The following is a 13,022-nucleotide window of genomic DNA, read 5'->3' on the forward strand; positions in this document are numbered from 1 at the left end:
CATCCTCCTGATGGATGTGATGCAAACATATTCGGATCTGGGTGCCTCAGTATCAGAAATATGTTGACAAATTTGAGGGATTCAAAAAAGAGCAACAGAAATGATGAAGAGTCTCGAGGAACTAGCTCATGAATAAAAACCGAATACAGGCAAAACCAATTAAAGTATTCAAAGGGTGTAAACACCAGATAGAGAGGAATGTCTAGGGTTTGTGCAAGGGATCGAACTAGGAGCAACAGATTAAAAGGAAGTCTAAATATCTGGAAGAATTTCAGTTATAGCCATTAGACTGTGGAAGAGGGAGTGGCAGAAAAATCCATATCATGAGGTATACTATAGGGTACCGCAGTATCAGTGTGGGTACCTGCAAGGGACTATTTCTTCAACAATACCAAAAGGATGTGTACTAGTGTGCTTTAGGGTGTCAAAAAAGACCATGTTGATGCCTTGAATTACCATTAGCAGGGACCTGGTGGGAAGATTTCTGTCTCCTTTTCTTAGAGGGTGCCCGAGAAGGTGGCCACTTTTTATGTTCCCCAGAGGAATGATAGTGTGTGCTACCCTTGTCAGATAAGATTTCAGAGAAGGAGCCTCTGTGGAAGAAGTGGAAGAGGCACAAAACCAAGCAGTTGTAGGTGCCAGTGCATTTTTTGAAGACGACGGCTCCAAAGTCCAGAATGCCCAAATCTGAGGCCAGTCTCACATATTTATCTAATGGGAACAGCTTCAAGCGAGCTTCTCTCGCTTATTTGAAAACTAAATAGAGCATTTGGACCCTCACCTAAACAAAACAAACTTTTAGAATGGCTATCATTAAGGAGAATGGCCATGTGGCACGAAGAGCAATATTTGAAACAAGGAGATTTCTGTTCAGCCACAGACATAAAAAATTATTTTAAAAGTTACACAGATGAAACCTAACTGTAAACAATACTTAAAACCTATGAAAAGCTAACCCTAGTACTACTGCTATCAACTAACCATATCCAGGAGTTACAAGAAAAACTAGGTAAACTAGGCTGCGGAATAAGGACACTGGTAATTCCTTCATCTCTCAGCCAAGGAAGGAACAGAGGAAGTTGGCCCTACTCTGTCCTTTCATGCCCTCAGGAGAGGGGCACAGCCATCGGTCAACACTGCTGCCCAAAAGACTACGATCTCTGCTACATGGGGCAATGCACATCAAGAGTTGTGTACATATAAACAATCACTCTACTATAAATGTTAACTTTTTATGTCAACTACTGGTGCAATGTAGGCACAGAAGCAGGTCTTGGGCCCTTTTCAGGTGTGGGATGGCATCTGAAAGGGAAAGCATGATCAGAAAAAATTCCCTCTTGACTCCCTGAAAAGGCACCTGGCTCCTTCCAAACACGAAAATGAATAATACCTCTTTAATTTATTAAATTCCATATAGTCATTCAACTTTTGCTCAAGTCTTACTATTTGAGTCTACTATCTCAACTAGAATCCCATTCCACCTATTCACCACTCTCTCTGCAAAAGGTCCCCAATTCTTTTTTAAAAAAAGAAAAGGAGTACTTGTGGCACCTTAGAGACTAACCAATTTATTAGAGCATGAGCTTTCGTGAGCCACAGCTCACTTCATCAGATGTGTACCGTGGAAACTGCAGCAGACTTTATATACACACAGAGAATATGAAACAATACCTCCTCCCACCCCACTGTCCTGCTGGTAATAGCTTATCTAAAGTGATCAGCAGGTGGGCCATTTCCAGCACAAATCCAGGTTTTCTCACCCTCCACCCCCCCACACAAATTCACTCTCCTGCTGGTGCTAGCCCATCCAAAGTGACAACTCTTTACATAATCAAGTCGGGCTATTTCCTGCATAGATCCAGGTTTTCTCACTTCCCCCCCACCCCCAAGCACACACAAACTCACTCTCCTGCTGGTAATAGCTCATCTAAACTGACCACTCTCCAAGTTTAAATCCAAGTTAAACCAGAACATCTGGGGGGGGGGGGTAGGAAAAAACAAGAGGAAACAGGCTAATATGTTCCCTCCTGCACCTAATTGTAAGACCTTTAGTTCTGGCTTGTTCACCAACCTCAAAAAGGCTATTCAGTCTTGATTTTATAACAATCCTTGACTAGTTTAAGTACGTCACTTATGTTGCCTTTTAACGTTCTCTCAGGACTAAATAATCCAGATGCTCCTCATCTGGAAGAAAAACAGGAGTACTTGTGGCACCTTAGAGACTAAAAATGTATTAGCGCATAAGCTTTCTTGGGCTACAGCCCACTTCATCAGATGCATTGAATGGAACATATAGTAAGAAGATATATATACACACATACAGAGAAGGTGGAATCTGCCATACAAACTGTAAGAGGCTAATTAATTAAGATGAGCTATTATCAGCAGGAGGAAAAAAACTTTTGTAGTGATGATCAAGATGGCCCATTTAGACAGTTGACAAGAAGGTGTGAGGATACTTAACATGTGGAAATAGAACCTCATATGTAAGACCACTCATTTCATTCATCAATTCAGCTGCTCTTTAGAATCCTTTGGGAGGAAAGGCATCATAAAAAGGTAATTTGAAGACAATGATGACAATAATAAAAGCAAGCAAAGCTGTAGATAAATGGTTTTGAAATCCACAGACAGCAGTTTTAATTAAAACATAGCCAGGGCTTAAAGAAAGAGGGTAAATCAGATTAGTTTGAACATACAGTACAGTTTATTGCATTCAGTGATTTCATCTATTGTTTAAAAAAGAACAAGGAAGCTGCAATGGAGAGCAAGGCTCTTCTATCTGCCTCATAGTTCTCCTCTCAGTTTACACCAACATGAAACTCTGTAGAACAACCTTGTTATGCATCTAGTTATCTTTTAGTACTCAGGGCCACAACACACCATGACAATACATATGAGAGACAGCCCACTAGAGGGAGTTCTCAGCAAGGTTAACATTTGCAAATGAGATGCTACAGTCAAAGACTGTACCAACACCTACTGCACCTTAGCACCTAGAAAGTTCTTTTGAGCCCATCTCTGCCTAGGCAAAACTAAAAGTGATTTGGCTGATAAGGGTTTTGCAATAAAATGTTGTCCAAGATCATGATAAATAAATACCATACTTTGATCACGCTAAAAAATTACCTTTGCTTCTTCCACAGCTGGTACGCGCAAAGTTGATAACAAAAGTAGTGAGCACAGCCAAGTCAGGACTGCTGTCTGAAACTGAGCCACGGAAAATGAAATGGCTGTATGTAGCAAAATCACTGCCAAGCCATTGATTCCTAATAGAAACCAGCAGGCCACCATCCCGTATGTCATTAGACACCAGGGTTTGTACTGGAACAAAAGAAGAGATTTAAAATAATAGAAGTAAAATATTTAAAATAATAGAATATTATTTTTAAATAATAGAAGTAAAAATTATTAAACAGCCCCCCTAAAACATATTTACCTAAACAAACCTGTATGTTTTTAATAAATGGCAAAAATAAATAGACACAAAATACCAATCTGAGAATAGTACTAATGCCTAATGATCTAAATATCAGGTGTGAAATACAAGGACTCCCTGGAACCAGAGGTTTAAATTCTGATAGGATCAATTAACCTTTTTTTTCCTCTTCAAGTTAGAGACTCTGAGCTCCACACAGTTTTTTCTGTGAGGGCCCTTTAGATGAGACGTTAACACTGAAGCATTCGCTGCTCTGTATGGACATTAAAGATCATTTGATGCTATTTATATGCTTAGAGGAATTACCCCAGTGTCCCTGCCCACGTTTCTTTCCCCTCATTGTTTTACAGTTTGCTATGTGCGGGTGAGCTGTACTACTGCCACTTCCCACCTAACAGGTTGATTCTTGTATAAAACTCTTTGCCTCCACCATTTGCAGCTATCAAAAATACTCAAAGAAGAGAGTTGGACACAACTCCTTCAGGAGCCAATCAGTGTTGCTCTGTGCATCAGTCATGGGACAGCTAGAGAAAAGCAAGAGTTGCTTTCTCCTCCACCAAGGACTAAGGCAGGGGTGCTGGAACTAGGGGTGCAACAGCACCCCCTGACTTGAAGTAGTTTCCATAATATACAGAGTTTACAGTTTTGTTCAATGGCTTTCACCACCCCCACTATAAAAACTGTTCCAACACCATTATCAGGCCTGCCAGCCCAGGAAACTAGGGAACCAAACTTGGATCTGTCCAAACACAGACCACTAGGCCCAGTGTTTCCCTCCCAGAGAAAATCCAACAGAAGGAGCAGGCTTTTCTTGAAGCTCTGCATGTTCTCACAGATTTGCCCCTTATCCTCCCCTTTAACAGGAGGGATGTGTGTCCTTATGGAATGGGGAGGGCACATGACTAGCAAGCCTCACAGATTCCCTGCTGAGCCTCACAGCTAAATGAAGAGCAATCAGCACCGGCAGCTGACCACATTCAAGACCTTCTTCATAAGCCTCATCCTGGCAGGACCGGCACACTGACACTCACCTCATAAGGTTCCCACACGGAACACAAGGTCAGCAAGTGATCAAACTTTTGAGATAGCGCAGCACCTCGATTGTGGAATTTGCTCCCCCTGGATTTCTACTTCAGCCCTGTCCTCACTGCTTTAAAACTGAAAATCTCTCTGAAAAGCAGTGTTAATGTTTAATTACATTCAGACCAGTCTCCCCTCCACACCCCCTTTTCATTGTTAATGACACCAAATATTGTTTGCTTAATTATTTCAATAGGATTGTATTTTAACTTATTTGTGAACCACCAGGAGCACTTCAGTGAGGGCACTTTCTAATTACAATTATTATATGCCATATTGTGCCCTATCTAGACTTTTCTGTAAGCAGATGGCTAGGCAGATACACATAAATGTGTGTGCATTTAAATCTGATCAGTGTGTTTATAACAAATGCAAAACACTGTATTAGTGTGTTAGGATTATGAATTTAAATATGCAGGAAATGTCTCAAATAGGCAGACCAGGAAACCTACAATAAGAAACTTTTGGTTTTGCTAAAATTTGATCAGCTTCATAGGTTCTAAGACAATTTGCACATGCACTCTCACAGTGCATTGCTGCATGGGTTTATATTAAAACACATCAGTATAGCACCAATGCTAAGCTCTTCAGGGGAAGGTTCATGTCCACCTATAAACATACACATACAGCACCTAGCACAACACAGCTCCCATCCTGACTGGGGTCTCTCCATGTTACCATAATACAAATAATAATCATAATAATAAAGTCTTATTTGTTCATATTATTTGCCTTAAAATTTTGAAAAAATTAAGTTTGCCTGTATTAATGGCAATAAAAATATATTTTAAAAAAGAAATGGCAGTTTAAAATCCTGCAACATAACGTAGGAGTTTTATGGATTTTTCTGGGGTCTCTCAAGAGGGCTCCAGGGTTTCTAAGGTAAGGACAGTAGTATGTGTAGTAAACATCTGAACTGAGAACATTATCCTGACATGTTCAACATGCATCAGCAGTTCCTTGAAGCTCTTGAAGTTGCTTGTCTGGATGTCTGTGTCTCTCTCTGCCTTTCTTTAAGCAGTGTTTGAGGCTGAAAATAACATCAACAAGATGCTAAGAAGAAACTACTGAAGTGATTCCAACTGTGAAAAGAACCCTCTTGCTGCTTTTTACGTAATTTGACATGATTTGAAATCTAAACAATGCACATAAGCTTATGTAATTACCCATTATAAATCTGAACTCAAAAAATGGAGAGAGAGTCGCACTGAGAATCACTTTAACACAACAGTAGCTGAGACCCCTCCACAAAATTGGGAAAAAGGTTTTTTCTAGTGCATCGAAACTTTGGCTCCTCTATGAGCATTCAACTCAAATACTGATATGGAGCTTCCTATTAGTGTGACTGTTTAGTACAATTGTTAGATTCTCTTTTCTCTAGTTTTCCATATTTTAAATAATTTCTTCCTGCAAAGCATTACAAGAAAACTGAAATCCATGTCTCTAGGACAGGACATGACAATTAAAGAATCACATGACACAGAAGACCAGTGAACTATTCACCGCAAGACATGGGGCTAATAATTAGAAGTGAACAAATGTGACTGTAAATTAGTTACTCAAATATTCCTTGATTATAATTAAGTTTATGGCTTCTACATTATTAGCATCCATCATATTTACACAAAAAGTTAGCAAATAAATTCCATCGTAGATATTTACAAGGTTAGATCCTCTATCTCTTGTGGACAAACTGAAGAAGGGACTAAAACTGGCATATGTTTTCAAAATTATTCCTTCTAATGGGAACACAAGGCTTTCCAACCCCATGAATCTGCAGGATCCATGACTAAGATACCCCACACCCCGAAGATCTTTTGTAACACCTTGCTCTGGTTCCCAAAACCCTAGAAGAAAAGTCCCTGCAGAGCACCTGCACAGTGGTATGTATATGAATAAGCACAGTATATCTGCAGTTACACTAGCTTGGATAAAATTACCAGGGCCATCATTCTGAATGCTTAAGGGCAGAAACTGATCCTCAGCTGGAGACAAAACATCATTTCCCCTTTACATTATTACACAATTAAGTACAGTGAAGATATTCTTAAATATTTGACACGTTGCACTCTCAGAGACAAGATGAATCAATGGTCTATTCAACTGTGATGATTCCTGTGAAGAACATTTTCTTATTATGATTACCACTACTACACTTCTTGCCCTTCACCTGCCATTTTCAAAAGACTAGTTCATTACATTCACCTTCTTTTTCTTACATCCACAGCATCAATACTTTTAAGTTTACTCTCAATTTACAGAAGATCACCCAAGTTCTAAGAAAAAAGCTAGCACAAAGAAATAAAAAAAGTGATGCAAGATCACAGGCAGTATCATGACAAGATCTCCGCAGGGAATCCCTAGTGTTCAAATACAGATTCCATGGACCATAACTGCTGGCAGTCACATCTCCATCCTATCTGAGACAATCTCTTTAGGGACTCAAAGGAGCCTTATAAAACCTCTCAACTGAAACTGCTGAAATACCTGGTGTTACACACTCTGCACTGCCCCCAAAGCACAAATGTTTGGCATTCTATAAAGAAAGATAACAGTGAAAGAAATCAGGTTTTGTCTTTATTAAAAAAACCATCTGCATAATGAAGCAGATCAATAAAAGCAGAACAATAGGGTTATTAAATTATTCTTTTCTGAGATACAACATGATTATGATTCAACTTCAGATTTAAAGTTCCATGCAATTTCATCTCTGATTAATGCTAAGGAACTATAAGCTGGTCCCCTTCCTCTCTCTGTAAACCAAGAATATGATTTATTAAAGGACACCCCATTTTTACATACTAGATTGCTGAAATTATTATAGGCAGGGCTGGTAACACCACCTATTAAAGTTACGTGACACTTCCCATTATTTGATCCTCGTTTTCAGTTACTTATATTTTTGCCAAATACTAACTGCGTGGGCTGAAATTTTTGATTCTGGACATCAGTCTCAGGCTGAAATTTTTGGGAAATTTCAGCAAAAATAATTCAGCCATATTCAAGAACAAGGAAAGATTTAGTGATGGAGGATTGAATTAATTTGATGACAGGGACACTGATGGAGAGGAATTGAGCTAAGCTGCTATTGAGGGAGTTGAAAGTGATTGATGGCAGCAAGAAGGGCAGCATTTGTTTTCATGGCAGAGTAAAATGATAATATGCAGAGATAACTTGGGTGGTGTTAGCATAGAGAACAGGAAGAGCTGGTAGATGGACTGATTTGATACAGAGGATAGAAGCGATTGGGAAAGATGGTAAGAGTTTGTGATGGAAGGTATAGAACACTTCCCAAAATGGAAACGTGCCTGAGTGTTTGTTACTTCCTTATTTATCATCTCCTTTATGAAATTATGGAGGCGGGGAGTGAACAAATCCATTATATCGGCTCCAAACTTTGGCAGTCCTCAAGTCATTTCTTGCACTGCCACTGAAAATTAATAGGACCAGCACAACCACTGAGAAGTTTCATACAGCCACTATTCCCCCGCCCCACCTTAAATCAACCTACCACAAAAAAGTTTCCTTCTTTTCCCCCTCATTTGTGGATTTTCCCTCCAAAATTTCAATGATCCAGAACAGGTAATATTCAGTCCTGCAAAAGTGCCTGAAATGGCATTCCTATAGGATAGGAACAAGAGTTTCAAAGCAGCTTTCTAATGGTTCTATATAGCCATAGAAGGTCCCAGATATTAGACATTAAAATTGCTACATTTTTATATACAGCTTAGTCACTTTATAATCCTCCCTGTCCTCTGAGTTCTGAAAATGTGGGTTTATGGTACTAAGGGGGGCTGTCTTTGCAGACTGAGGGAGATGAAAAATTTTCCCAGTTGAGCTTGGCCAGAAAACATAATTTGTATCCTCCAAGAAAGTCCAATATTTGGTTTTGTCCTGATTCAGGACCAAACAAGAAAAAAAAAATACAATTTTTGTAAAATGAAATATTCACATGCAAGCGTTGAAATGAAATGTTTTGACACTGTGAAATTAAATATCTAAATGAAATGTCAATTGGAACAGACATTCTGAATTGACATTTCACTTTAAAAAGGACATTTTAAGTTGAAATATCAATTTGAAATTTACTGTTTCTATTTGAATCAACTCCTCAAATAGAAATGGTTCAGTTAAAATAAGCATTTAAAAACAAAGCAAAATGTTTGGATTAAATGATGCTTTGGAAAAAATTAAAGAATTCATTAAAATAATTCCAATATTTTCCAGTGTAAAATTTCAGTTTCAACAACTACATTTTCCAATGGAAAAAACCGACCTCGGACATCTCTTCTCCACAGCACATATGGGGGAACAGAGTTACACTGTACTAGGTCTGTGGTATAATTGCCCATCCATGCAGAGACATGCTGCTTTGGCTATCATGTACCTGCACAACGTGCATCAGATTTGGTCCCAAATATCCTGCATATCCAAGTCCTCATTATCCAACATCACTTTTGAGTATTCTCACAGGAAAGTATTAAGTTCCTAACGATAGGCCCAGTTCTCTCAACCTTACTCACAATGAGGTGTGCTTTATTTATGTTGATTTAAATGGGACTGCTTCCTCATTTGAGTAAAGGTGGCAGAACTGGGCCATAAATAATTATATCTCCTAGATACAACTTGTCAGAATTTTTCATTCTTCAGAATATACTTTTCAACAATTTGTAATATAAGTGTTCTGTTTTCCAGGTCTCACAGCGAACTGAAAAAATATAAGGTGCACTCCTGCAAAACACATGCATTCATACCTTTTCCATAAAGAGCCTTGACATCTGAGATACCATTAGATGGCCAAGCAGAAGCCATATTATACGTTCCTTTCCCCATTCCATCCAGAAGCTCCACTCAAAGTCTGTGGGATCCTAGAATACATAGTGAATTGACTGATACATGTTTCAAAACTGGGTGCGGTGGGTGAGTGTACTGATGAAACAGAGGGAAAGGTTTGAATAGAACACAAAGGTTTATGATCCAATACCACAGAGTGTCGTCTGAAGGGAATCTACACATATTGTTAAAGTAGCAGGGTCAGATTTTCTGAGGTGATGAGCATCCATAATTCCAAATTATTTCAATTTGTTTAAAATTTGTGGAACCATTTCTATTAGTCTTATATCTTGTAAAACCAAAATTTGGGGCCAAATTTGATTTGACGGTGACCCTCCTTTAATTTTCCCACCAAAGCATCAAACATTTTCAAACTATAAAATATACGCACAAGCACATAAATACATGTATCATCTCAGCACTGAAAAATGTAGATACAAGTGAGGAAGCACAGACTCAGCACAGAATAAGATTCCTGATTTTAAGGGCTCTCTCTCTCTATTCATCAGTATTTACTGAATACCTACGTGGTATGTTCACAGTAATGAGATTTCTCCAGGAGGCTTGTCAGAAACAATATGACAGTCCTCCACACATGGATTATCAAATGGAATTTTCAAACTACAGTAGTACGTGGCTGTTTACCAGTATCTGAACACAAGAGGACAATAGTGTGGATTTCAACTATGCAGCAAATAATTTGCTTTAAACTAGATTATGTTACTATCCAAACCTTAGTGCAACTGTATACTTTGCAGCTTTGGCGCCATGCCCAGTGCACCAGTCAGCAGAATTGAGCTAGCATGAGGAAAGAAGTAATCTGCATGGTAAAAAGGAGGTGCAGATGACTTTCCCGCACGGAGCAAGGAAGAAAACCACAGAAGGAATTATAATCGAGTCTGGACTGTTCCTGGGGCAGAATAGCTATGCACCTCCCTTACTCATGACAAAACAAAGTTTCAAACTAACTCAGAGCAACACATTAGCTTTAGCTTAATTCAGTTTAATTACTCTGATGATCTTCCAATATTTGAATAATTTTTAATTTTATAAAATGCCCGATAATGGTTTTTACATGCAATTTTGGCTCCTAGCCTCCCACCCAGATTTGATCACAACCAACACTTTTTTGAAACACAACCTGTTTTCCTAAGTCCTGAGACATGCTCATACTACTGATCATAGTGTTTCTTGCTGAATTCACCAGCTTCAGTGGGACTACTCAGGGTAGTAAGCATTATATGCTCATGCTAAGTGAAGAAAGAGAATTTCATAAGGCAGCATAAAGAACAAGCTACACAAGCTTCTACCCAGACCAAGTACATACAAAATTTTCAATAAACTGAAAGTTAATATGATTCTAAATAAGAAACTGCAAAACTTCCACTAGAAGGCTCATCAACCACAAAATACTGCAGCAGATCATAGTGACTGTTTTCAGGGACACTCCTGGAATGGCAATACAAATCACACCAGGATAAACTCCGGATCAATTTCCTGAAGCAAAATCCCACTCAAGCTTTTAGCTTCAAAAAAATATTACATAGCTCCTTCCCCACCCTGCGATTTGGTATCCCTGATATTCCAGTCTCTCCTCCAACTTTTCCACCATTCTCAATCATAGAACACAAGCCAGTCAACTAGAGCCAATTCTAATACTTCAGGATGGTGGTGAAGCACTGGAATGGGTTACCTAGGGAGGTGGTGGAATCTCCTTCCTTAGAGGTTTTAAAGATCAGGCTTGACAAAGCCCTGGCTGGGATGATTTAGTGGGGGACTGGTCCTGCTTTAAGCAGGAGGTTGGACTAGAAATCCTGAGGTCCCTTTCAACCCTGATATTCTATGCTTCTATAATTCTATGATTAACTTTTCAAGGAAGACAGGCTCATTCTTTTTCTACCTGAATGTTTTGAATTAGCTATTTGAGACCCAGTCCTGCAAGCCATCCCTTTAATTCAGTCTGAAGCAAATAGGAGGTCCAGGCTTGAATGGGCCCGTAAAACTGGAGTACTGCCAGAGACGCCATGGAAACCTGCTAGTATTCCAGAACCACACCCTAGTGAGGCTCCTATTTTGAATGACCTGCCCTCAGTGTAGGGCTCTCTGTTCTGCCACATTTTGTATCATTATCAGCTTTTGAAGAACATATGTGTAAAAGCCACTCTGAATATCACATCTCCCCCCACCTGTCCAGACCACACATATTTAAAAGACTAAGCCATTTCAACAATGGGAAAAAACAGCCTACATCAGGGGTTCTCAGACTTTTTCTTTCTGAGGCCTCCTACAACATGCTATAAAAACTCTAGGGCCCAGCAGGGAGAGGGGAGCGAGCGCTCAGGCATAGGTGTAGTTTGACTTCTATTTTGGGTGGGCAGGGGCCAGCGGGGCTCAAGCCAGCTCCACACAGCGGGGTCTAGGGAAGAAGCGCCACCTCCACCCCCGACTCACCTCAGTAGGCCACCCAGCTTGTCTGGGTTGTGAGGGAGGCAACCAAACATTATAACTCAAAGGTGGGGGGCTCAGCTCAAAAAGTTTGAAACTTTGAAACCTGCACCACCTATTCCCTCCTCAGGGAGGACTTCAGAGAGGCTAATATAGATGGGGGAGCCTGTCATGGGGTCAGCCTCCAGCAGCAGAACAGGCATGCCTCCCTCTGGTTCCCCTCCTTCAGAGTCCGCAGTAACTCGACACAAGCTTCCTTGCCTCAACAACACCCCTCCTGGGTTCCAGTTTATTAGAAAAACCAGTCTGAATGGTCCAGGACAGAAGTCCCAAAACATAGTCCATTTATCACCCCAACGCATGCAGCCCTTAAAATCCCAAGATATCTAGTCCCTCAATGCCTCTCATGCTACACTCCATCTTCTGTCTCACCTGGGCTCTCTGGTGGTCCTCTCTAGTCCTTCTTCCAGCCCTTCCAGCTGGAATGCAACCCTGCTCTTCTCAGCAGGAACCCCCACAGCCTCACTGCTGGGAGCTCATCCTCTCCAGGGGAGCATCCCTCACTTCCTCTGGTCTTTTAACCTTTTTGCTCCAGAGAAGCCAAGAGGTAGGCCCTTCCACTGTTCCCCTGACTCCAGCCTCTCTGTCCTTCATCAGCTTCAGCTTCAATGTCAGCAGGCAACTCCCTCTGCTGCTGTCTGGCCTTCAGCCCTGGCTCTCAGACATGGGAAGGTCAGCCAGCAAACCCCTCTGTTGCTGTTCTACCTACAGCCTTCCTCCAGGAACCACCTACAGCTTCCTTAAGAGACCTCCTACAGTCTCCTCGTCTCAGGCAGCTCTCACCTGCTCTATGGCCCAGGTGCCATTTTTTAAGGGCAAGTGGGGTCAGTGGACCAGTCACTATTAAGAGACCCACTGTCACCCTCTGACAGAGCCAAGCAATGTTTGAAAGAGCTTGTTTTGCAGATAGTCTTATTTCAGCTTTAGGTTCATTTTCCAGGGAACACCCATTAAACACAAGATTCTCTGAAGAAATTTATTTCAACACCCAGCGCAATCCTTTCTGCTAGTCCAGTGGTTTTCAACCTTTTTTCAATTGCGGACCATTAAAAAATTTCAAATGGAGGTGCAGACCCCTTTGGAAATCTTAGACATAGTCGGTGGACCACAGGTTGAAAACCAATGTACTAGAAGTAGTCCTGCCAGAAATCTCTCCACACAACTA

General features: G+C 40.5%; 1 protein-coding gene across 11 annotated transcripts in view; it reads right to left on the reverse strand.

The window, feature by feature from the left end:
• The window catches only part of HHAT (hedgehog acyltransferase), a 321,770-nt gene that overhangs the window by 292,258 nt on the left and 16,490 nt on the right, over positions 1–13,022 (reverse strand). For 10 of the 11 annotated variants that reach the window (XM_075127106.1, XM_075127103.1, XM_075127104.1 and 7 more), the window contains 2 exons: positions 9,274–9,387; positions 3,130–3,324 (listed from right to left, as the gene is read on the reverse strand). In XM_075127106.1, coding sequence (XP_074983207.1) covers positions 3,130–3,324; positions 9,274–9,387 — 309 coding nt within the window. The remainder of the gene's footprint in view (positions 1–3,129; positions 3,325–9,273; positions 9,388–13,022) is intronic. The other variant, XM_075127105.1, reaches the window with a different exon arrangement.

Source organism: Caretta caretta, chromosome 3 (assembly GCF_965140235.1).
Source record: "Caretta caretta isolate rCarCar2 chromosome 3, rCarCar1.hap1, whole genome shotgun sequence".
NCBI classification, from domain to species: domain Eukaryota; kingdom Metazoa; phylum Chordata; order Testudines; family Cheloniidae; genus Caretta; species Caretta caretta.